This window comes from Eleutherodactylus coqui, chromosome 5 (assembly GCF_035609145.1).
Source record: "Eleutherodactylus coqui strain aEleCoq1 chromosome 5, aEleCoq1.hap1, whole genome shotgun sequence".
Classification (NCBI taxonomy): Eukaryota; Metazoa; Chordata; class Amphibia; order Anura; family Eleutherodactylidae; genus Eleutherodactylus; species Eleutherodactylus coqui.
In genome coordinates this window covers 233371063-233397748 of record NC_089841.1, presented here as the reverse complement: position 1 = coordinate 233397748, position 26686 = coordinate 233371063, and the positions used below count along the sequence as shown (strand labels likewise).

General features: G+C 46.8%; 1 protein-coding gene across 1 annotated transcript in view; it reads left to right on the top strand.

Moving 5' to 3' along the window:
- The window catches only part of FOCAD (focadhesin), a 154675-nt gene that overhangs the window by 100504 nt on the left and 27485 nt on the right, over positions 1–26686 (top strand). The window contains exons 26-28 of the mRNA XM_066604331.1: positions 177–293; positions 18548–18786; positions 22912–23001. Coding sequence (XP_066460428.1) covers positions 177–293; positions 18548–18786; positions 22912–23001 — 446 coding nt within the window. The remainder of the gene's footprint in view (positions 1–176; positions 294–18547; positions 18787–22911; positions 23002–26686) is intronic.

The window sequence follows — 26686 nt, the reverse complement described above, 5'->3', positions numbered from 1 at the left end:
ACTTTTGAGCAGTTGAAATGAGGCGTTTGCTTTTCAATAAAGTTGGTACAATTCACTCCAACTTTTATTAAGACGCATTAAAAAAAACATAAAACTTTAGACTGTAGTGTGTAACTTTTAAAAATGTATTCATTTGAAGACCTGTAACAGGGGTGAATTTTTCTGATGACTTCCAGATTGAACCTGACATATTGCCCACCAAAGCATGGCTTGGTATGGTGGTTGATACCCTGCAGAGTATCGTCAACAGCCATTACTTCCCCCGGGGCAGGATCTTTCCTTGGTTCCAACATGTAAGTTTGTTATAAGTGTTTGGATTTTAATTACTGACTGTGGTCCGCTGTCTTGAAACATCCCATTTGTTGTCATTCGCCAATTAGGTAAAAAGGGATTTTTTTTTTTTTTTGAAGCAATGTGCAGACTTTGTTTGGAAAAATGTTGAAGTTGAGTTCCTCAGTCACTCGCAACTTCAACTGATAGTCTTAGTAAATACCATGGGTTTATGGAACCCTGTTGACTCGTTTCACACTTTAATGTGAATGTTTAAAAGGCATGCGACTGAAAATCCACTTTTCCTGTTAAGGCTAATGGTAGATTTAGCAGTTCCATCCTGGTTACTAACACTATGTAGTAATAAAGGCCAAGTGAGCGTTACGTCATCGCCTATTCCATGTGTACAGCCAGATTTAGCAGACAGTTCATCAGATGAGTGTACCCGTAATACCTTGTTACAGAAGAGGTGAAACTGAAAACTAAGTATTCCCAGGATAGGCGTCTGTTAGCTTGAAATGTGATCCATTGGGTTTACAGTCAGATTTTTTATTTTTGGAAATTGTTCTTTATTTATCAAAGTGCGGAAATGTTGCCGTATTTATGATGTAAAAATAAATCAACGAGTTGTAATGCTTGTCTAATTCTGTTGTTTTATTAAAGGGTTATTCCCATGTCAGCGGTCTATGACATATCCACAGGACAGGCCATAAAAGTCTGATAACTGCATGCCCCAGAGGTGGAAGCCACACCTATCTTGAGTTAGGGCCCGCCTACCACATCCAACCACAGAGATTGCAGCAGTCGGCGGTGTTCTGCATAGAAGTTAATGGGAGTTATGGAAACAGTGTAACACAGTAAATTCTGCTGCTTCAGCAGCTCGGAAGCTGCAGCAGCTGTATTGTTCACTGAACTATGTTGTTTGCATAAGGGTGCTTTCACATCTGCCCTGGGGATTCCACTTCCACGCTCTGTTTGGATGGAAACCGAGCAGCATCGGGCGGACCTATTGACTATAATGGGGTTCACCTGTTTTCTGCCCAATTACCCAGCTTTTTCAGCTGGATCTGCGACAGAACCTCTGATGTAAAACATCCCTAACTCATTGACTTCTGTGGGAGTTATGGCAACAGCACAGCTCAACTGAGCTCCCCAGCCACTTTAGATGTATCAATGCTGCCATCTTGACCATATTTAGCCAAGATGGGAATACCTCTTTACGTTTCCTCGCTGCTTTCTAGGTATAGTACTTGCAAATAGCAAAATAGATTGTCTTCATTTCTAGTCTTCATTCCTCTGCAGATCCTCTCTCTGCTGCTACATTAGAATGCAGACATTGGTTGAGGGCATGACTAGTTGTACCCACTGAACTGTAATTCGACATGGGCACAGTATATTAGCACATTCTTTGGTATGTTCACACAGTGCAGATCTGCTGCGGGAATGCCACGGATGTGATGCAGATCTTACCCATTTAGAATCCACATAGAAAATCTGCAATGTAGATTAACGTGCTGCGGACTTTAAAAATCTGCCCAGTAGATGAATTTATTCATAGATTCAGTGTGGATTTTTTTGAAAATGTCATCTAAGCTGCTGCAGATGTTTCATGCGGAGATTGCGCAAGGATAATCTGTAGCAAATCTGCCTGCCCAATGTGAACATGGTCTTAGGGTACTTCTGTCCCTTATATTGACACTGGAGAGAAGCAGTTGTCTGGAAGCCACATCTTAGTCATGAGTACTGCCACTTGCGTGATCCTATTGGAGAATCAATATCAGGACTGAATATTACATCAAGTCTAAACTGATTGTCCGACTAGCATAAGTTGTTGGCGGATCTAAAGAGTCATTGCGCAGTATTTATGCCGTCGGCTCCCCATCTAACTGAATAACCAATATGCCAGAACCACGAACCTCCGCTCTGGGCTGAAATGTATACAGAAAAGGATGCCACAGCATTTACCAAGCCGGTGGATATAATGTTATTACAGTGTTTCATTTTTATTAATGTGCTTCCACATACTCTACCACACATGGGGCCTTTAAATGGACTCTAAACTGTTTAGAAAAATGTTTCTTTTGGACACCGATGTAATTCGTCTACATGTTTTCTTAGCAAAACTTTCCCTAACTGAACATTACATCTGTGAATTCTGCTGTAGAAATGCTAAACTAAAGCCAATGTTTACAGGACCTCCAGTGTGGACCAGCCTAATACAGGCACCCTCCAGTTACAGGACAAGATTCTGTCTTGGGACTGGAGGGGAAATTGCAGTATATTGCATACAGTTGTTCTTCTCTATCATCTCTCTGATCCACCGTTTTCAGTCAACCAAGAGTCTCAACGCAGTTTTTGGACTACCTAATTGGGCAGTGTTAAACTACCAGTTCATTATATCTGCTCTCTGATTGGCCACAGCTGCCCACATGATCAGCACTGGCCAATCAAAGAACAATGCACAATAATTAGAAAATTGCTGTAGCCATTTTTGGCAATTGAGAATGGCACCCGAATTGGCACAATTGAAGGGTTCGCAGAGAACTGTAAGAAATGTAACCCCCTCCTTTCTGGGAAGAGAATATTGTCTAGAAACTGGAGGGTCATTTTAAAGGCTCTGGACATCTTTGCACTGATGTTTTTTTTTATAGTTCATTTGCGTTTATAAATGGAAAATTAAAGGGACTGTCCAGTTTTTAAGAACTGATAACCTATAGCTGATCGGCAGGGGTCCGCCAGCCATAAACCTGGTTTATCCGCTGTTTGATGGGCCGCTGTCACCATGTACAGGGCAGATAGCAAAAACTTGTATGAAAAACTATCTATCATTTTTCTGCTGTGTAGACCATGTATAGCCCCTTTCATACTGCATGATTATCATGCAAATTGCATATTAGGTTGAGCGATTTGCTTGATAATTGTGCAGTGTGAATGCATGCAGTGAAAGACCGAACCACGATAAATCACCGATCGGATCTTTCATGCAGATCTAAAAAACATAATTGGTCTGCCACCGCCCCATCGGTCTGTACAAGCAGTCCATCGTTCATCTATGAACAATGGCCTGTTTACCGCGAATGGAGGCCGGCCGGCTGGAAAACTACAGGCCCCGCTTCACCTCCAGTCACGGAGCGATAATCGCTCCTCTGTAAAAGCACAGGAACGATCATTGCTGAGGCAGCCGACAGTCATCCGGTTTGAGAGGGTCTTACGTCCTTCACCTAACTAGCTGCCATGCTGAGCCTGAAGATCGCAGCATGCTCTATTTTACCGTGTATCACGCACGAACAGGCCTATTCTCTATGGGTAGCGTACGCTACGCTGTCCATACACAATACATTGTGTATTGGGGCAATATGAGACAGAGCGGGGGGATTAAAAAGAAACAAGTCACACTTGTGTATGACCGCATGTGTGAGATACACGATCATGCACAGTACATTATCACTGCCATATGCAGTGATAGCTGGTTTACCGCCAGCTCCCCAGGGCGGTTTTACACCCGTGTCATTCAGCCTTCAGAGATAGTAGCAGAGAGTAGGTTGTACATGGCAGATCAGAGGTTAGAGCAAGGAAAAGCATCCGAGCTAGCAGGAAGGGCAGATCACACACCAGCAGGAGGAGGATGGTGAATTACATAGGCTGTGCACGAGTGCAGACTTTAAGAACAATTTCTTACAGATTGCTGGTACCAGCCAATTGTAGGTTGTAAAATAAAATGAAGAATAAGCTCCTAGCTCAGCTTTATTACTCTCACCTAATGGAACCAAATCCTCGAATATAAAAAATAAAGATTTAATCCAGTTTTAAAGGAAGACAATCAGATTATCTAATATTGTGGATTATCCCACAGTCACTGAGAAATATATAAAGTTTACTTGGAGAGGAGAAATTCCTAGAAGTCAGCCAGAAAATCTGCTACTATACCACAAATACTGAACAAACAGAAGTATGTAGAGTGGGATGTACAGCATGTGTGTGTGTATGTATATATATATATATATATATATGTGTGTGTGTGTGTGTGTGTGTATATATGTATATATATGTATGTATGCATCTGCGTCTTCTTTTTATCTAGTTCTGATTGCATTTCTGAAATAATGAATGTAAAATTACTACTTATTTATTTTATTTTTATACAATGATGGCATTGAAGGCTTTTTGTTGCTCTCCAATTTGCTAGGCATCAATTATGGTGTAGAAATTCACATTATACCTTTAACGCCTAACTTGATGCCCTGCCAAGTCATGAAGTTCGGTTTGTAGTAAATGAGCTGGCAGCTTTCCATCAGGCCCTGGTGGGAGAACGTAGCAGCAGATGGCTTGTTTCCTATAGGGGGTTAATTCATTTTAATGAACGATACCAAGACATAAATAACTAGGAAGACAAGTCCCAGGATACCTTGCTTCAAATACATCAACACACAAAGCACCAAGAGGTTTATACTCCATGCAGCGAGAGGACGTATTTATTCCTATGTTACACGGAGTTTCATTTAAGGCCCCAGTAGCCTTCAACACATTTCTTTGCAGTTAATCCAAGATCACAAACTTCATAAAGTACTTAAAACTTTACATTCTCCAGTTATTGCTTTTTATCTACGAGGCCAGTAAATAATTCTGGATTTTGTTGTCTTTCTCAGTATTCGTGAGTCCTTTTAGAAGAGCCGTTTGAGTAAAGGCCCTTTTAGACAACCCAGTGGTCATGTGGTCACATAGTGGAAGTAATGTTTCCACTTTCACTCTTTAGTACATAGCACTCATTGAGCGCTATGTAGTTTGGAAAGGAGAAGGCGAGAGCGGTTAAAAACCTCTTCTCCTCCGGGTTCTCGGCTGTGTCCGACAGCTGCGGACCTGACCTACTCCTGCTTGATTGCAGGAGCAGAGGCTTCGTTAGTCCCATGCCGTACTTCTGCTATTGGACAGGATTAAAGCCCAGGACTAGAAATGAGCAAGCATACTCGTTAAGGGCAGATACTCGAGTGAGTATTGTCCTTTTCGAGTACCTGCTTCCCCATCAGAAAAGATTCGGGTGCCGGCGGGGGTTAGCTGTCGGTTGCGGGGGGGAGGGGAGGATCTGGAATTCTTTGCAGTGTTCACCTTGTGTGGATTTATTTTGGTCACGCATACAATGGATGGGATTTTTTTATTTCAGATCTACCTATACTTACCTCTCCCCGCTGCTCCGAGTCTTCGCTCTGATGCCATGTTTACAGGCTTCCTCAGCCTGTTTAAATGACGTCACAGGCGCTGAAGCCAATAACTGAGTTTAGCGCTCGATTGCTAAGCTCTGTTATTGGCTCCAGTGCCTGTGACATCCCGTAAATTGGGCTGGACTGCAGCTCCTAAATAAACATAGGCATGGAGGATCAGGTACCGCATGGGACACAGCAGAAGCTATGCTAGAGCATGGGCAGCTGCTTGTACAGACCTTCTACAACTTGGATAACCCCTTTAAGTGCCTTGCATTGGTTGAAGACCCAGTGAATTAAACTTCATAGCTCTGTCATAGCATGCTTCAACTGGATAAACCAGAGACCTTTACTAAACCCTTATTATGAACATCATGTACTTTGTACCAGCCATTTTATGCTTAAATTACATTTTTTTGCTTCCTGGCCTTTCATGAAATTATAAAGCTTTTCTTTCTCGCGGTCCTGGCCATTAAGAGCCGTTCAAAACCTAGCACATACGCCACTGCGCTATTCTCCTTACAGCCTATCCCATCCTTCTGTTTAGTCTGCTTGCTAGCTCTTGTTGCATAAAATCCATTTTTATCGGATTTGTGTATATTTATTCAGGATGCTGGTCATTGTCTGTTTACTACATTTATATGGTGTCCTCAAAAATCACCCAGTTAAAAAAAAATGAATAAAAAAATGAACGCGGCTTGTCTCCCATATTTACACATAAATATCCTGTAGGAAAGAGAAAAGGTTAATGGTCACAATAACTATCATTCTAAACCACTATTCATTTCCCTCTTCATAAAACAGATTACTACTTCAGATTATTTCATCCCCATGGAAATAATCCATCTGCCTGGAAGCCTCTTTTCCATAACGACACTGGACATCCGCCAGCTGACTACTGCAGCCGCCGCTTACTTAGAAATAACATAACTTTGTAGATTGCTTATTGTACAAAATTAATGGTTGTCTTTTTAATTCATGTTAAAGTTGATATTTTGTGATAGTTGTTTTTTTTTTTAAACTACGCTTAATTGCAGTAAGATGTAATTTTAGTGTAATAGATCATAAAAATGTTTTGGTATGACGCCCTTCCTGTTCTTTCAGCCCTTATGGAGCGTTTGGTTGGCTCACAATGTAGCTAGTGGCTCTCTATTTTTGTTTGCTTACACCACAGAATATAAAAAATGGTGTTCTAGAAAGGGGATTCCAGTCTATCCACTAGACAGATAATACATTTCAGAAACCCATATAATTCCCCCTCCCTCAGCCTTGCAGAGCAAGGTGGACTTTGATGAAAGCGTCATAGTAACATAGTATGTGAGGCTGAAAAAAAGAAGGCAAAGGCCCAATGAGGTAGAAGCCAATTTTCCTCATTTTAGGAAAAAAAATTCCTTCCCAACTCCAACCTGACAATCGGAATAATCCCCGGATTACCGACCCGTCTGAAGTTATCAGTGACTATAACATGTCGTATTGTTACATGTCCAGGCCCCCTTGAACTTACAGTAAAGAGCTCCCATCTATGTCGGTGTAGAAACCTTCTTTCCTCTAGATGTAGAGAGTGCCCCCTTGTTACAGTGACAGTCCTGGGTATAATAGCTGATAAGAGAGATCTCCATATTGTCCTCTAATATAGTTATACATGGTTATTAGAGCGCCCCCTTGTTACAGTCCTGGGTATAAATAGATGATGGGAGAGATCTCCATATTGTCCTCTAATATATTTATACATAGTTATTAGGTTGTCTGTCAGACGCATTTTTTCTAAACTAAATAACCCCAATTTTGATAACCTCTCTGGATATTGTGGTCCGCCCATTCCATTTATTACTATAGTTGTCCGCCTTTGAACCCACTCAAGCTCTGATATGTCCTCCTTGAGCACCGATGCCCCAAACTGTCCACAATATTCCATGTGTGGTCTGACCAGTGACTTGTAAAGAGGAAGAACAATGTTCTCATCATGTGCCCCTAAACCTCATTTAAGACACCCCATGATCCTATTTGCCTTTGCAGCAGCTGCCTGACACTGGTTGCTCCATTTAAGCTTACAGTTAAGTAAAATCCCCAAGTCCTTTTTCCTGTCAGAGTTACCAGTGGTTTCCCATTTAGTGTGTAATGTATTTCCTCTGCCCATGTTCATAACATACAATTATCAGTGTTAAATAGAGATGAGCGAGCACCAAAATGCTCGAGTGCTCGTTACTCAAGTCGAACTTTCAGTGATGCTCGAGAGTTCATTTCGAGTAACGAACCCCATTGAAGTCAATGGGCGACTTGAGCATTTTTGTATATGACTGGTGCTCCGCTAACGTTTTCATTTGTGAAAATCTTAGCAAATCACCAAAGTCATGTAAAAAACACAGAAATGGATAGGGCAGGAGAGGAGCAACATGCAGGGCTGCATTTCGGGCTCCGAGGTCTCACTATTAAGCCACAATAGTGGCAAGAGTGAGACACCCCCCCCCCCCCCCCCGCACTGTCAGCATAAAGATCGTTCTCCTCTGCCACAGCTGTAACAGCACTGTAACAGCTGTGGCAGAGAAGAACGATGTTAGCCCATTGAATTCAATGGAGCCGGCAATACAGCCGGCTCCATTGAATGCAATGGGCTGCCGGCGAGCGCGGGATGAATTTTCGGGAAGGGCTTAAAAATATAAGCCCTTACCTGAAAATCATCCTAAAATGTGTAAAAATAAAAAAAAATGTATACTCACTAGAGATGAGCGAACACCAAAATGTTCGGGTGTTCGTTATTCGTAACGAACTTCCCGTGATGCTCGAGGGTTCGTTTCGAACAACGAACCCCATTGAAGTCAATGGGCGACCAGAACATTTTTGTATTTCGCCGATGCTCGCTAAGGTTTTCATGTGTGAAAATCTGGGCAATTCAGGAAAGTGATGGGAATGACACAGTGACGGATAGGGCAGGCGAGGGGCTACATGTTGGGCTGCATCTCAAGTTCACAGGTCCCACTATTAAGCCACAATACCGGCAAGAGTGGGCCCCCCCCCCTCCCAACAACTTTTACTTCTGAAAAGCCCTCATTAGCATGGCATACCTTTGCTAAGCACCACACTACCTCCAACAAAGCACAATCACTGCCTGCATGACACTCCACTGACACTTCTCCTGGGTTACATGCTGACCAACCGCCCCCCCTCCCCCCCACAGCGCACACCAAAGTGTCCCTGGGCAGCCTTCAGCTGCCCTCATGCCACACCACGCTCATGTCTATTTAGAATTGCGTCTGCCATGACGAGGGACCGCAGGCACACACTGCAGAGGTTGGCACGGCTAGGCAGCGACCCTCTTTAAAAGTGGCGGAGCGATAGCCCACAATGCTGTACAGAAGCAATGAGAAATAGAATCCTGTGCCACCGCCATCAGGAGCTGCACACGTGGGCATAGCAATGGGGAACCTATGTGCCACACACTATTCATTCTGTCAAGGTGTCTGCATGCCCCAGTCAGACTGGTAATATGCACCTTAACAGTAACCGCGTTGGTGGTAATGTGGTGGTGACTGCGGACCTAGTAGCACGGTTGTATTTTGTTGGTTTTCGGAATGTGGCCAGGATTAAGTAGGCCGTGGCGGGGGGATGGTGGGGGGGCTCTCTTGTAGTGTCGGTAAAGGTGAAATTCTTGGACTGCCACCAGACGAACCAATGCAAAGGCATTTGCCAACAATGTTTTCCCTGTTGGAGGAGGAGGGGGATGTTTTTGAGGCACTACGTGTCCTCTCCACGTGTCCGTGGTTATATGCACCTTAACAGTAACCGCGTTGGTGGTAATGTGGTGGTGACTGCGGACCTAGTAGCACGGTTGTATTTTGTTGGTTTTCGGAATGTGGCCAGGATTAAGTAGGCCGTGGCGGGGGGATGGTGGGGGGGCTCTCTTGTAGTGTCGGTAAAGGTGAAATTCTTGGACTGCCACCAGACGAACCAATGCAAAGGCATTTGCCAAGAATGTTTTCCCTGTTGGAGGAGGAGGGGGATGTTTTTGAGGCACTACGTGTCCTCTCCACGTGTCCGTTCCATGTCAGCAATAGTAGCACTCAAGACAGGCCCCAGTAACAATTCTGAAGCAGCAGTATAGCGGGAGCGCAGTCTTCGTTCCATGTAAGCAATAGTAGCACTCAAGACAGGCCCCAGTAACAATTCCGAAGCAGCAGTATAGCGGGAGCGCAGTCTTAGTTCCATTTCAGTAGCCTTAGTATAGCCAAGGCACAAGTTACATTTATGTAGCTAAAGTGTAGGCCAACCCCACACACCTTTCTGTACCATGAGTGCAGGCGAAGAACATAGAAATTACTATGATTACACTGTAGGTGAGGGCCCCAAAAAATTGGTGTACCAACAGTACTAATGTACCTCAGTAAAAATTGGCCATGCCCAACCAAGATGGCAGGTGAATCGCTTTGGTTAATGTGGCTTAAGTGGTAACTAGGCCTGGAGGCAGCCCAGTGTAACGAAAAATTGGTTCAAGTTAAAGTTCCAATGCTTTTAAGCGCATTGAAACTTATAAAAATTGTTCTGAAAAATTATTTGAGTGAGCCTTGTGGCCCTAAGAAAAATTGCCCGTTCAGCGTGATTACGTGAGGTTTCAGGAGGAGGAGCAGGAGGAGGAGGAGGAGGAATATTAGACACAGATTGATGAAGCAGAAATGTCCCCGTTTTGGATGGTGAGAGAGAACGTAGCTTCCATCCGCGGGTGCAGCCTACGTATTGCTTACGTATCGCTGCTGTCCGCTGGTGGAGAACAGAAGTCTGGGGAAATCCAGCCTTTGTTCATCTTGATGAGTGTTAGCCTGTCGGCACTGTCGGTTGACAAGCGGCTACGCTTATCTGTGATGATTCCCCCAGCCGCACTAAACACCCTTTCCGACAAGACGCTAGCCGCAGGACAAGCAAGCACCTCAAGGGCATACAGCGCTAGTTCAGGCCACGTGTCCAGCTTCGACACCCAGTAGTTGTAGGGGGCAGAGGCGTCACCAAGGATGGTCGTGCGATCCGCTACGTACTCCCTCACCATCCTTTTACAGTGCTCCCGCCGACTCAGCCGTGACTGGGGAGCGGTGACACAGTCTTGGTGGGGAGCCATAAAGCTGGCCAGGCCCTTAAAGACTGTTGCACTGCCTGGGATGTACATGCTGCTTGATCTACGCACATCCCCTGCTACCTTGCCCTCGGTACTGCGCCTTCTGCCACTAGCGCTGTCGGCTGGGAATTTTACCATCAGCTTGTCCGCAAGGGTCCTGTGGTATAGCAACACTCTCGAACCCCTTTCCTCTTCGGGAATCAGAGTGGGCAGGTTCTCCTTATACCGTGGATCGAGCAGTGTGTACACCCAGTAATCCGTCGTGGCCAGAATGCGTGCAACGCGAGGGTCACGAGAAAGGCATCCTAACATGAAGTCAGCCATGTGTGCCAGGGTACCAGTACGCAACACATGGCTGTCCTCACTAGGAAGATCACTTTCAGGATCCTCCTCCTCCTCCTCCTCCTCCTCCTCCTCAGGCCATACACGCTGAAAGGATGACAGGCAATCAGCCGGTGTACCGTCAGCAGCGGGCCAAGCTGTCTCTTCCCCCTCCTCCTCATCCTCCTCATGCTCCTCCTCCTCCTCCTCCTCCTGTACGCGCTGAGAAATAGACAGGAGGGTGCCCTGACTATCCAGCGGCATACTGTCTTCCCCCGCCCCCGTTTCCGAGCGCAAAGCAGCTGCCTTTATGGTTTGCAGGGAATTTCTCAAGATGCATAGCAGAGGAATGGTGACGCTAATGATTGTAGCATCGCCGCTCACCACCTGGGTAGACTCCTCAAAATTACCAAGGACATGGCAGATGTCTGCCAACCAGGCCCACTCTTCTGAAAGGAATTGAGGAGGCTGACTCCCACTGCGCCGCCCATGTTGGAGTTGGTATTCGACTATAGCTCTCCGTTGTTCATAGAGCCTGGCCAACATGTGGAGCGTAGAGTTCCACCGTGTGGGCACGTCGCACAGCAGTCGGTGCACTGGCAGCTTAAAGTGATGTTGCAGGGTGCGCAGGGTGGCAGCGTCCGTGTGGGACTTGCGGAAATGTGCGCAGAGCCGGCGCGCCTTTACGAGCAGGTCTGACAAGCGTGGGTAGCTTTTCAGAAAGCACTGAACCACCAAATTAAAGACGTGGGCCAGGCATGGCACGTGCGTGAGGCTGCCGAGCTGCAGAGCCGCCACCAGGTTACGGCCGTTGTCACACACGACCATGCCCGGTTGGAGGCTCAGCGGCGCAAGCCAGCGGTCGGTCTGCTGTGTCAGACCCTGCAGCAGTTCGTGGGCCGTGTGCCTCTTATCGCCTAAGCTGAGTAGTTTCAGCACGGCCTGCTGACGCTTGCCCACCGCTGTGCTGCCACACCGCGCGACACCGACTGCTGGCGACATGCTGCTGCTAACACATCTTGATTGCGAGACAGAGGAGGAGGAGGAGGAGGAGGGTGCTTTAGTGGAGGAAGCATACACCTCCGCAGATACCAGCACCGAGCTGTGGCCCGCAATTCTGGGGGTGGGTAGGACGTGAGCGGTCCCAGGCTCTGACTCTGTCCCAGCCTCCACTAAATTCACCCAATGTGCCGTCAGGGAGATGTAGTGGCCCTGCCCGCCTGTGCTTGTCCACGTGTCCGTAGTTAAGTGGACCGTGGCAGTAACCGCGTTGGTGAGGGCGCGTACAATGTTGCGGGAGACGTGGTCGTGCAGGGCTGGGACGGCACATCGGGAAAAGTAGTGGCGACTGGGAACTGAGTAGCGCGGGGCCGCCGCCTCCATGATACTTTTGAAGGACTCCGTTTCCACAACCCTATACGGCAGCATCTCAAGGCTGATGAATTTTGCGATGCGGACGGTTAACGTTTGAGCGTGCGGGTGCGTGGCGGCGTACTTGCGCTTGCGCTCGAACACTTGCGCAAGCGACGGCTGGACGGTGCGCTGAACTACACTGCTGGATGGGGCCGAGGACAGCGGAGATGAGGGTGTGGGTGCAGGCCATGAGGCGGTAGTGCCTGTGTCCTGAGAGGGGGGTTGCATCTCAGTGGCAGGTTGGGGCACAGGGGGAGAGGCAGGGGTGCAAACCGGAGGCGCTGAACGGCCTTCGTCCCACCTTGTGGGGTGCTTGGCCATCATATGTCTGCGCATGGTGGTGGTGGTGAGGCTGTTGGTGTTGGCTCCCCGGCTGAGCTTTGCGCAACAAAGGTTGCACACCACTGTTCGTCGGTCGTCAGGCGTCTCTGTGAAAAACTGCCAGACCTTAGAGCACCTCGGCCTCTGCAGGGTGGCATGGCGCGAGGGGGCGCTTTGGGAAACACTTGGTGGATTATTCGGTCTGGCCCTGCCTCTACCCCTGGCCCTGGCCACCGCACTGCCTCTTGCAACCTGCCCTGCTGATGCCCTTGACTCCCCCTCTGAAGACCTGTCCTCCTGAGTAAGCGTTGCACACCAGGTGGGGTCAGTCACCTCATCGTCCTGCTGCTCTTCCTCCGAATCCTCTGTGCGCTGCTCCCTCGGACTTACTGCCCTTACTACTACCTCACTGCAAGACAACTGTGTCTGATCGTCATCGTCCTCCTCACCCACAGAAAGTTCTTGAGACAGTTGGCGGAAGTCCCCAGCCTCATCCCCCGGACCCCGTGAACTTTCGAATGGTTGGGCATCAGTGACTATAAACTCCTCTGGTGGGAGAGGAACCGCTGCTGCCCAATCTGAGCAGGGGCCCGAGAACAGTTCCTGGGAGTGTTCCCGCTCCTGAGCAGGTATCATTGTAGTGGAGTGAGGAGGCTGGGAGGAAGGAGGAGCAGCAGACAGAGGATTCGGATTTGCAGCAGTGGACGGCGCAGAACTGCGTGTTGACGATAGGTTGCTCGAAGCACTTTCTGCCATCCAGGACAGGACCTGCTCACACTGCTCATTTTCTAATAACCGTCTCCCGCGTGGACCCATTAATTGGGCGATGAATGTGGGGACGCCAGAAACGTGCCTCTCTCCTAATCGCGCAGCAGTCGGCTGCGACACACCGGGATCAGGAGCTCGGCCTGTGCCCACACCCTGACTTGGCCCTCCGCGTCCTCGGCCGCGTCCACGTCCTCTAGGCCTACCCCTACCCCTCAGCATGCTGTATTACCAGTGATTTGATTTCACAGGCAGGAAATAAATTGGCGCAAGACTGCAGGCCAAATATAATTTTTGCACTTTTTGGAAAACGAAAGGCCCCACTGCCTCTAGTGAATGAATAATCTAAGTTTAATAACTGTGCTGTTTTCCTGCTAATGTGTCACAGAACGTGAGGGTAGCAGAGTTATTAACTGTGGCAGAGCAGGTATTTTTTTTCCCAATTAAGGAAAGCAAATGGCGAAGCCAGCAGTAAAGCGTAGCTGGGTGCGTCTGATTTAGCAATGTTGTTCACGCAGCTCACACGTGTCCACAGCCCTTAGGACGGACAGAGGCTGGACAAATAGATTTGTTTTCAGTTTTTTTCCACCAAAAGGCAGCACTGCGTATATTCTATGAACATGAGAAGTTTAATAACTGTGCTGTTTTCCTGCTAATGTGTCACAGAACGTGAGGGTAGCAGAGTTATTAACTGTGGCAGAGCAGGTATTTTTTTTCCCAATTAAGGAAAGCAAATGGCGAAGCCAGCAGTAAAGCGTAGCTGGGTGCGTCTGATTTAGCAATGTTGTTCACGCAGCTCACACGTGTCCACAGCCCTTAGGACGGACAGAGGCTGGACAAATAGATTTGTTTTCAGTTTTTTTCCACCAAAAGGCAGCACTGCGTATATTCTATGAACATGAGAAGTTTAATAACTGTGCTGTTTTCCTGCTAATGTGTCACAGAACGTGAGGGTAGCAGAGTTATTAACTGTGGCAGAGCAGGTATTTTTTTTCCCAATTAAGGAAAGCAAATGGCGAAGCCAGCAGTAAAGCGTAGCTGGGTGCGTCTGATTTAGCAATGTTGTTCACGCAGCTCACACGTGTCCACCGGCGTTAGGACGGACAGAGGCTGGACAAATAGAATTATTTTCACTTGTTTTACAAGCAAAAGGCCGCACTGCGTATATTCAATGAATAATAACTGTGTTGTGGCCCTGCCTATACAATTCTTTCCCTGCAGTATCAATGGAGGGTGGAATGCTCTGCAGAGGCGATTTTGAGAAGCCCAAAAAAAATGCAGCACAGCTAACAGCAGCCTGGACAGTACTGCACACGGATAAATATGGCCCTAGAAAGGACCGTTGAGGTTCTTGAAGGCTACACTCACTCCTAACACTCTCCCTGCCTATGCAGCACTTCTGTCCCTAATGCCAGGTGCAACGCTCTGCAGAGCCGATTTTGAGGAAAAAAAAAATGCCACTGCTAACAGCAGCCAACACACAGCTATCAGTGGCCCTAATAAGGACCTTTGGGGGGTCTTGAAGCCTACACTAACTACCAATTCTTTCCCTACAGCAGCTCCGGTACAAACAGCACTGTCCCTCATCTAACTCACACGGCATCTGAGGCGAACCGCGGGAGGGGCCGACTTTTATGTTCGGGTGACACCTGATCGCCCCAGCCACTCACAGCAGGGGGGTGGTATAGGGCTTGAACGTCACAGGGGGAAGTTGTAATGCCTTCCCTGTCTTTCAATTGGCCAGAAAAGCGCGCTAACGTCTCAGGGAAGGAAGTGAAAGTAACCAGAACACCGCATGGTGTTCGTTACGAATAACGAACATCCCGAACACCCTAATATTCGCACGAATATCAAGCTCGGACGAACGCGTTCGCTCATCTCTAATACTCACCTTTCCGCTGCAGCCGGAGTTCAGCCGTGGCCGGCCGGCAGTTCTCCTGAACTGCTCTGTGTAGTATTCAGCAGCCGGGGATTTAAAATCCCCGCCTGCTGAATGAGCTGACTCTGATTGGTCACAGCCTCACCAATCAGAAGCAGCTCTCACTCACACCCAGTGTCCGAAACAACCTGAGGAACCTATTTCCATACTGTAAATTTAAAAAAAGTAAATGTCCTAATTTTAAAAGTAAACAACTATAAATGAAAAAAAAAATCTAATTTATATAGCCTTTTACCTGTAATAAAACTAAAAAATGGCAAAGAACAGTTAGTCAAAAAAGACTGAAAAAATAGCCCTATATGTCACTGGAGAAAGAATGCAGTGAAAGTAATTTTGGTAGGTGAAGAAAAAAAATAGTGCATTAAAACCACCACATGGGTAAAACCCTTAAAAAGTGTCTGGTCCTTTTAGGACTGAATCACCCTGGTCCTTAAAGGGTTAATCATTTTTGTTGCACCCTTATTTATACAGTAAGTACCGTATATACTCGAGTATTACCCGACCCGAGTATAAGCCGAGTCAATAAGTTTTACCACAAAAAACTGGTAAAACTTATTGACTCGAGTATAAGCCTAGCTATACTCAAGTATATACTAGGTAAAGAAAAAATGAAATACTCACCTCCCAGCAGGCGTCTGTGTCCCCGGTGTGATGGTCTCCCCGGCGGTTCGGCAAGCTGCTTGAGAATTCTCCCCGCTGTCATCTCCCTGCTTGGCGTTGAATTCCTCCGCTGTCAGCGATGTGTAAGTAAGCTCTGTGATTGGATCGAGCGCCAGCCAATCGCAGCTGGCGCTTCATAAACCAATCACAGCCATTCAGTGATGTCATCCACTGAATGACTGTGAATGATAGAGCGCCAGTAGTGATTGGCTGGCCCTCGATCCAATCACAGCGCTTACCTACACAGTGCTGACAGCGGACGAATTCAAAGCTGAGAATGGAGATGACAGCGGGGAGAATTCTTAAGCCGCTTGCCGCACCGCCGGGGAGACCATCGCGCGGGAGCACAGACGCCGGCTGGGAGGTGAGTATTGCGGGGGTTTTTTTTTTTGTTTTTTTTTTTTACCTCACTCGAGTATAAGCTGGGGGGGGGGGGGGGGGGGCTTTTTCAGCATTAAAAAATGTGCTGCAAAACTAGGCTTATACTCGAGTATATATGGTATTTTAGATTTATTACATGTCTTTTCAAATGATAGATTTACTTTTAGGATATTGATTCGCTATAATACAAGTTTTGGCTACGTTAATACAATATACCAATTATTGAGGAAACAATATGTATCTTATTACACACTGTGGGCTCTGTGGAGCATGCTCGCTCATGTCTGCATACACACCCGTGCTCTCTTCCCTGCCGTGGACTGCCTACCTGCTCCAGATCTATTGAGTTGGCATAACTAATGCATTTTGTTTAGAGCCTCAGTTGTGCCCATTGATTTTCTATTATATTGTTGTTAATATCATTTATTCATGAAGATTCGGCATTTTCCTGTCCGCTTCTCCACAACAGATTCTTTCTGCTTGTTCTGCATCTACTGAGGCCGACCGGCTACTTAGTGTCTCTAACTTTTCTAGTTGATTTCTTACTGATTGTGAATGAATGACTCCATCATTTCTTCTTCATATGTTACAACCGGTCTGTAATAATGTATTCTGTATAGCTTTATCTGTATCCAGCATTCAGAAGACTGGAGGAGCCAAATGATCATGTCTTAGTATAATTCATCATTTCAACTACAAACTTATATTAAAAGCCGGTCTGTGTTTTCTGGGGTCATTAAGAGCAATTTAATGCATTTACAACAATTTTATTAGGATGATAGAAATGTCTGTTTATAAACCATTTACGTATGGTCCATTCATAAGCTATTTCAGCAGACACTCCTTTACTGCTGCAGCGACATATGCAGTAATGATTAACAGTTTATTCTATGTACCATTTGATTTTTGTTGCATCCTCTCATAATTCCATGCTTTGTAGTAGTTCCTATCTGGGAGCAATTTATAACAACTCGGGCTTTCGGGCTCATTATTAGGGTGCATTTTCACGCCGGCCGATATACGGCGTCTCTCTCTGCAGGGGGAGGAGGCTGGAAGAGCCGGGAGCAGTGCTCTGAGCTCCCGCCCCCTCTCTGCCTCCTCTCTACCCCCCTGCACTATTTTCGATGAGGAGAGGCGGGACGGGGGCAGAGCTAATTCCTGACACTTAGTCCCGCCCCCGTTCCGCCTCCTCTCATTGCAAACAGTGCAGAGGGGCGGGGAGGGGTGGAGAGGAGGCAGAGGGGGCGGGAGCTCAGAGCACTGCTCACGGCTCTTCCAGCCTCCTCCCCCTGCAGAGAGAGACGCCGTATATCGTCTGGGCGTGAAAACCCAGCCGATATACGGTCGTGTGAATGCACCCTTAGGATGAGGGCGGCTTCAGACAACTCTATCCGCGAATGTTTGTGCACACGTAAAATACATGCATGCAGTGTACAGAGAATAGAGCCCATTAATGTCAATGGGTTCTTTCTCATTAACGTTTTTTTGTGCGCGGTCACAAACACATAGGGGCCTACTCTATTTTTCTGCATATTGTGCCGCAAAGGCCACCATTGGAGGTGCGCAAATGCGTACGCAATTCCATGAAAAACAGAACACATCTGGACCTCATTAGGATAAATTGCCTTTTAAATCAGGGTGGGGGTGTTTTGCGTGCATATATGAACAGTCCCTGCCTATGCAATAAGTGCAGTACTATGCGCCAATACGCACACAAATCAAACTCGTTCACGGCGTAAATGCGTGAGGCTGAAGCATGTGCAATTATGCATACGGTCACCTGAAGGAACCCTTATAGTAGAGCAGAGCATGTGGTGGATGACCTTTTTTTTATAAAACAGTAGTACATGTAATTACATAGAGCTTTGTGAAGTAACATGTTCCAGTATCCTTTCCTTGCCTGCGTGTTCCCTGTAAACACCTAGAAACCTCATCGTTCCTCATGAAAATCTGCCCTCTGAAAAAGTCAATGCAATGCGAGGAGGAAGAGGAGGAGGAGGATGCAGTTTGTGTGCCCATGCTGTGTATGACAGAAGTTCCAAAAACATAGATGCGTTTCTGACCACAGTTTATTTAAATGTGATTGTAGGACGTTTCTTTTGTTTTTCTTGGGCGAGGGGGTCAATAATATACATTATACAGTGGATTAATACAGTAATCTAGAAGTTCTTTATGTTGCAGAAATCCTACTCCGGTGAGAACACTGCCAGCGTCACTGCTCGGTCTTGTGCTGCCACAGCGCTGTCTCTGTTGGTTCCAGTTCTTGTTGTGTCATTTAAAGAAAAAGTAGAGGAAATTCTCAACCTTCTGATGGAGAGGTTACCTGGGCGGCCAGAAGCTGACGATTCCCAAGCTCTTCAAGTTCATATGGGACTGGCACTTGGGATGTTTATATCTCGCCTGTGTGAGGAGAAAGTCAGGTACACCATATACATACTATATCTAACCTGTTACGAAACACTTTTAGGGATTTGAGATATAAGGGGATGATGGATGAGCAGATATGGCTTGTTGAAACTTAAGTAATTGAACTCTTTGATTGCACAGCATGGGAATGACTTTCAAATACATCTTGGGATTGAGCTCTGGTCACCCAGCTTTCAAAACAATTGTGGCATAAATGAGTAGTAGATATGAAACTCTAAAATATATTGTATCAGCATTAAATGCCTCTTTCTCCACTTTTCTCACCCACCCAAAAAAAAACAAAAAATCTGTTCACTAATTTGAAGTACTGTTAAAATGAGTCTTTGTACATGAGGGAGGGATTCTCAGCTCACTGATCTGATGTTGCAGGTAAGGTTTAGTGTTTTACTGTCTTACAGCGACCACAATTACATCTACACTGTTCAATACTGATATATAATGTATTCCATGCTCCTGCTGTATGTGAAAAGTAGGGATAGAGGAGCAGCATCTCCTCTTCTCTGTGTGCAGTGTATAGAATACATCAGAGCAGCTAGTTCCACCCCCAGCTCAGGAAAAGCTGAGAGTTAGGCCCCTTTCATTTGAGCTTCTTTTTAATCCGTATTTGGCCAGTATGTTGCAGACCATGATACGGAGCTAGCATAAATCTATGTATCAATTTACATGGGTGGATTTTTCTTGGTTGTGTTGTAATAATGCAGCATGTGCTACCTTTATCTGTATTGCATGACAAATACTCACATTATTGTCTATGGTAAGTGATTAAAACATGGATGCCATTGTATATCATCAGTATTGGATCTGTATTTGCCTCCCTAATTAAATTCATTGGTAATATTTGCTATTGGGCAAATATATGGGACGCTGTTTGCCAAGTAGAAAAGAAAATCAAAGACAGCAAATACGGTGGTAAATACTGCTGACAGCCCAGCCTGCTAAGATCATTTACAGCATCTTGCTTCCTTTAGTTTTTTTGGCAATGATAATGCCCCCTAAATGAGACCTATAGTAAGAACAGTTGTTTCATGTATGATATGTTATATGCTGAGTAGAGATGAGGGAGTATACTCACTAAGGCAAACTACTCGAGCAAGTAGTGCCTTATTCGAGTACCTGCCCGCTCGTCTCTACAGATTCGGATGCCGGCGGGGAAGAGTGGTGAGTTGCAGGAGTGAGCAGGAGGAGCGGGGGGGAGAGAGTAAGAGAGAGATCTCCCCCCCCCCCCCCCCCCCATTCCTCCCCGCTCTCCCCCGTTCCTCCCCGCCGGCATCCGTATCTTTAGAGACGAGCGGGCAGGTACTCGCATAAGGCACTACTCGCTCGAGGAGTTTGCCTTAGCGAGTACGCTCGCTCATCTCTAATGCTGAGATATGACCGCTTCAAGTTTTAGGTCCAAACATTAAAGGGGTTGTCCGGCCACACAGGGTAAAAATTTTTATAATGCTGCTGCTTCCCTTTCAGTAAGGATAGTAACACACAGCATACAGGGGCTCAAACCGGCAGGCAGATCAGCTGCAATGTCAGTTTCTTACCTTAGATTCTGATCTTCACTGCAGCTTTCAAAGATGGCGCCTCTGTGCTGCCTTCCCACAATGCTCTGCGCTCTCCCTCTTCTGTGCGCGCGCTCCCGATGGTAGTAAGAGACATGAAAAGGCAGGATTTCATGGCCTCCCTCAGCTCACGTCCTAGCCCCGCCCACGACACGCCCACCTCTATTGAACTGCTCTACAGTCTCTCCCCGCCCAGGCCCCGCCCCCTGCTGCATACTATACTCAGAGGGGTTGTAGCCAGGGGACACTTATACACTCATGGTTCACGATAAAATCCTGGCATGAGTGTATAGTGAATAGAGAGGGGCTGGGGAGAGCCGAGAGAGAACTCTCCTGCAGCCCCCCACTGCAAGGCTACCTACTGCCCCCCCCCCCCACCCTGCTAAAGTAAAGCAAAACAAAACATTTCCCCACACACACATGCCCTCATAGTGCCCCTCCCACAGCGACCCCCCCCCTCCCTCACAATGACCCCCCCCCCCCCCCCCCGACTTCTGTCAGCCGGGTCCCTGCACAAACACACACACACATCACTGCACCCCCCCCCCCCCTTGCACACATCCATCCATCCATCCATCCATCTCTCCCTCTCCACCCCCCCCCTTCCCCCGGGACTTCTGACAGCCGGGTCTCCAGACACCACGAACACACACACACATCACTGCACCCCCCCCCCTTGCACACATCCATCCATCCATCTCTCCCTCTCCACACCCCCTCCCCCCCCGCGAGAGCCCGCCCCTCCACTCATTCTTACCTTGGAGATGAAGAGCCAGCAGCCACGCCTCCCCTGCAGGCAGAACTGAGCTTCCCAGCGGCTGAAGTTCTTCTGCACATGCGCAGAGCTGTGCTGGAGAAGCGTGTCTCCGTCGTCCCGACAAGAAGAGGACAAGAGACTTGTCGGAACCCATGGCAACCGAGGAGCAACACGGGGGGGGCAGCCCAAGAGGTAAGTGAATAACTTCTGTTTGCCTAATTTACAATGCACAATGTATATTACAAAGTGCATTGTATTGGGCAAACAGAAGTAATGAGACCTAATGTTTATGGCCAGACAACCCCTTTAAGGCTAGAGTCTGATGAGACGTCCCCTTCTGATTTCTGCTACTTGCAGACTAGTCATGGACATCTTATGTAGATGCAAATCACTGAATACAATAGCTACATCCTCCCTGGCCTGAGTAGTAGCAATGATGTCTTTGTATGTTGGGAAAAATGTATTTGGGGATTTGGATCCATGCAAGAAGTGGATGACACTGCAGCTGACAGAACACCAGGGCGGGGGCTGGTCATCAACGGGCAGGTTTACAGCACAGACTTAGGGCCGTACATCTCAGCATAGGAGGAAGATAATTATATTATTAAGCATCATGATATACAGTAAGAGGATGGTTTAACCCCTTATGAACCAGGCTGCTTTGTACCTCAAGGACCAGACACTTTTTCGGGATTTTACCTATGTGGTGGTTTTGATCTATAATGTGTATGGTTCTGTCATTTTGTTTTACTTATTTATGCAGTTTTTAATTTACTATCTATGCCTCCCATGATGTCATATAAAACCTGTGGGGGACATTCACATGACTTTTTAAAAATTTTTTATTTAACCCTTTTTCACTGTAGCTGGGGCATCGAAAGTAGCGGCATCCATAGGAGCCCCAGTTACAGGGAAAAGATCCCCTGTAGTGACAATAGTCACTGGCAGAGCTGATCAGGGCCTGCAATGACCCAGTAGCTCTGTTGTGCCAGGGAATCCCAGCGGTCACGTGACTGCTGGCTCGTATAGTGGAAGAAACACTTCTACTTTCACTCTTTTTTTTTTTAATTCGTTTTAGTTTTGAAACACAGAAGATTTTTTCCGCAGTACAAAATGAAAAAGGATTTGTTAGATACATATCAGATTATACATAGGTAGTACATTGTACTTAGATTGGTAATGTAAATATTACAATAATTTCTGGGTACGTTTGTTGACAATTTACAACAATAAACTTAACGTTTAACAATCAAAACCAAAACCTGTCTGTGCTGATCATTTGAAATTATGCAGTAAGGCTCAGTGTGTTTGATGATTTGGAAGGGGGGGAGGGGAGGGAGGAAGGGAAAGGGAGTCCAGGGTTAAAAGTTTAGTCTGCAGATAGGGTGGATTGGGTATCTAGCCAGAAAGCCCATATCTCTTGAAATTTGTTTGGGCCTACTTTTACTCTTTAGTACATAGCACTCATTGAGCGCTGTGTACTAAAGAAAGGAAATAGCAGAAGGGGTTGATCGCAGAAGCAGGGACTTTAATCCTGTGCCATACTTTTGTTATCAGCTGGGATTACAGCCCAGGACCAAGTGCTGTAAATTTACTGTGCTTGCTACTTACTGTGTTAAATAGTCTTCTGGCAGGTCTTTCTTAAGTTTATTAGTTATTGCTGTATGTTTCTGGCAAAATAACAACATAGACTTTTTGAAAATCCACCTATGTAGAAACGGCCATGCTTCATGCATCCATAAGATTCCATATGTAAGTGGAACCAACCTTTAACCTGTTCTTCATAGCATTGTCTTTCTTTTTCTTTGCAGTGATACTTCTGGGCAGCAAATAAACTTGCTAATAATGAAATCATTGGATGCGCTGGAAAGCTGCTGCTTCGACTCCAACGTGGAATACAAGTACGTGCTGTACAATGCATGTTAGACCATAAATACGGCCATGTTAAGTGCTTTTACATGAAGCAAAGTACTTTTACAAAGACACCCAAGGAATCACTCAAAGGAGCAATTTAGGGGGACTGTTGTCCTGTGTAAACATGGGACCTAATGGGTTAGTGAGCAAGAATCACTCACTTGTTGGAGTCCCTTGGTTTTCCGCTCACTTAAAACCCCCAGGGACTGTCGCCCATGTAGTCATTCAGTTGTTCATCTATGAATGAATGCCTGTTGACTGTGAATGGAGGCGAGTGGCTGGAGGTGATCTCCGGGCTGCTCTGCCTCCATTCAGTAGGCGATCGTTGCTCCTGTGTGAAAGCGCAGGAGGGACAGTTGTCTTATGGAAAAGTACCTTAAATGAGTTCTAATTTCTCTAGGTAGAAAAAAAGATTTCCTTTAACCCTTTGCAATCCATTTTTGGATTCAGTGTTTCCTAGAGGGCTTTCTCTTTCTGCCATTATACAATGGCGCCATCTGCTGGCTAGAGCCAGTACTGCAGTATGGGACATGCTGGATTAGCCCCTGACAACAGAGTGGCTAGTAATCTACAGTAAGAATACCCTGCCGGACGTCTTCCAACATCGGAGCTATAAAGCCTTCAATTAGAATGTCTTTAGACGTCAGACAGTGGATTAGAAAGGGTTAATCCTCTATTGGGATCTGTTACAGTTTTGAGAAGTTATAAAAATTAGTTTTTTTAGTCCTAGGACCGGCGCTTGTTGACACTGACAGCTTGACAGCCAATGCGTTATAAATGAACCGTAAGGCTGTGCTTACACCTGCATTTGGGCTTTCTGTCTCTCTGTTCCATTTTGGAGCGAAGAAACGGCAATAAAACAGAATTAAACGTTTCTGTTTTTCCCCCATTGATTTCTATGGATGACAGATAGAAAGCTTTCACTTTGCTTCTGTTCCTTTATGTTTCCGCTCTTTTAATGGAACTAACAGTGCAGTCTGCATTTCTGTATGTTCTGGTAAAGAACTGAAACCTAACAGAACTGAAGCGAACTGCAAGCTTTCCTTTTGCTTTTTGATGTATATTACAATGTGCATTAATATGGCCATACGGAAGTGTATAACCCCACTTGATTTCGCGAGGCAACCCCTTTAATTCCGTTTTATTTTCATTTCTCAGCTGCAAAAACTGAACCGAGAGATGGAGAGCCTAGGGGCCCACTCACATGGGATAGCGTGTTCAGCTGCCTAATGGGTTCTCACTATGGGCCAGTCATGTCGACAAGAGTTGCACATGTATTAAGTTGATCAGAAAGGTACAGTGCAGTACATTGCTTTAGAGGAATCTAGAAGGTTTCTAGTATTCCTTTTTTTTTTTTTTTAAAGGAATTTTATTTAGCCAGAAATTAACAAGCATATAAACACGTAAACACGGATAGCTGTCACCGCAGGTGTCAGATTCAGCAGATAGTACATATCATGAGAAACAGGGTAGAGATAACCTTTGCCTGCGTACATATACATATTTCTTCTTGGCATGCTATACCTGGCTAGTACTTTTATTTCTTTCGCCCCCCCCCCCCCCTCCTTTAAACTCTTAACTTTATCAGTTATTGCTAAACAGTAGTTTAACCTTGAATAAATCAGCTGTGATCAATCAGGAAGAAGAGAAAAAAAGAAAAACCCCCCCAAAAAAAACCCAAAAACCCCCAAAAACTTAAACTTAGCCCCCCCCCAACCCCTTGGCGCGACTCTCTTAAGAGCAACTGTGGGAATAGAGGAGAAAAAAAAAAATTTAGTTTTCTGAGCATAGGGTTTTATCGTAGAAAGCAGATTTAGCAGATGTCTCTCTTTTTTTATCCTCCTTCTCTCTCCCTCACTCCCCCCCTACCGCCTGGCTTGGCTCTCCCGACGCGGTCGCGGGGCAACTCACCCAGCTATCCCAAATCTTGTCGAATTTTTCAGGGCACCCCCTGGCCATGTATGTCAATTTGTACATTGGGATTTCAGCATTAACGACCCGGATCCATGCGCTCCTAGTCGGCCTCCCAGGGTGTTTCCAATTAAGTAGGATCACTTTTTTTGCATAGAAGAGTAACAACTTGTATAATGTACGTGTTGCTGCCGCCACCGGCAGGTCTCCCACAAGCCCAAAGAGGCACGTTCCAGGATGCATGATCCTCGGTGCCCCTAGATGTGTTTCCATGAAGACAAGCACGTCTCTCCAGTATTCCTGTAGGACCGCGCACTCCCAGAACACATGCATGACCGTCCCATCCGCCACCAAACATCGTGGGCACGTTGCAGTAGGGAGCAGGCCCATGGTGCACAACCTGGAGGGGGTATAATATATGCGGTGCAGAAATTTAACTTGGATGAGCTTGTCTCTAGCGCTAACCAGGGGGGGACCAGAGCCACCCAGTATATCCTCGTCCTCCCCTGAGGTCAGGTCAGGAATATCTCCCTCCCATCTCTGTACGGCCCTTTCGCCTAGCGGGGCCAAGCACCGCACCGTGTGGGCATAAAAACTCGACAGCGGTTTGACAAGATTGCACGCCTGCGCCAGGCTCTCCAGCCGTGTCATGGATAGTGGGATAGACAAACCTCCAAACTGAGCCCCGGCTACATCTCGCAATTGATAGTACCTAAAGTAGGAGTTTTCAGGCAGGCCGTGGGCAACCCGTAGCTGCATAAAGGTGCAAAACTTGCCCTCGCTGACTATGTCAGAGAGGACATTGACGCCCCGGCGTCTCCAAAAGGCGGACTCCGGGAAGCGCTGGAAGTGTGGCAGTTTGGGGTTATTCCAGAGGGGAGTGTGTGGGGATCGCGCAGTCTCCTCTGTAGTGGACAGTCTCGTGACCCGTTGCCAGGTCTCCAGTGTCACCAGCATGGGAGTAGGCAGAGGGGCGATTGAGGATGAGGGGCCGCTCAATAGCAGTCCCCGTAGGTTCTGAGCAGGGTCCACCATTCTACGTTCCAGGCCCACCGCCGGGTTGTAATTTGACGAGCATATCCACCATCCCGCGTATACCAGTTGGCTGGCCAGGTAGTAGTAATAGAAGTGCGGTAGGGCCAGTCCCCCTCCACTCGATGGGAGGCACAGAGTCTCCAATTTAATCCTGGGTGCAGTGCCCCTCCACAGTATGCGCAGTACGATCCCACGGAGCTTAGTGAAGAATTTTTTAGGGACTAACATAGGAGAATTATGCAGTATATACAGGAATTTTGGTAGCAATTTCATTTTTAGCAGGTTTATTCTGCCCACCAGCGTGAGTGGGAGAGAGGCCCAGCGTGTCGCCGCCTCCCCGGCCCATGCCAAGAGGGGGACCAGGTTGGAGTTGTAAAAGGCGGACAGTTCTGCTGAGACCTTTACTCCCAGGTAGGTGGTCTGGGTTGTCCAGCTCAGCGGGGCAGGCAGAGGGAGCTCGGCGGCCGCAGGGTCCACCGCCAGTAAGTGAGTCTTGTCCCAGTTGACCTTAACGCCAGAGTGTGCGCCGAATGCGTCGAATATAATCAGGGCTGCGTCTAGAGACGCCTCCGGGTCTTGGAGGAAGAGTAGGGTGTCATCTGCATAGAGCGCTATGCGCTCTTCGTAGTTGTTCAGTTTAAATCCCTTCACTGTTGGTGACGTTCGGATTTGGATCGCAAGAGGCTCTATGGCGAGGGCAAACAAGGCGGGGGACAGAGGGCAGCC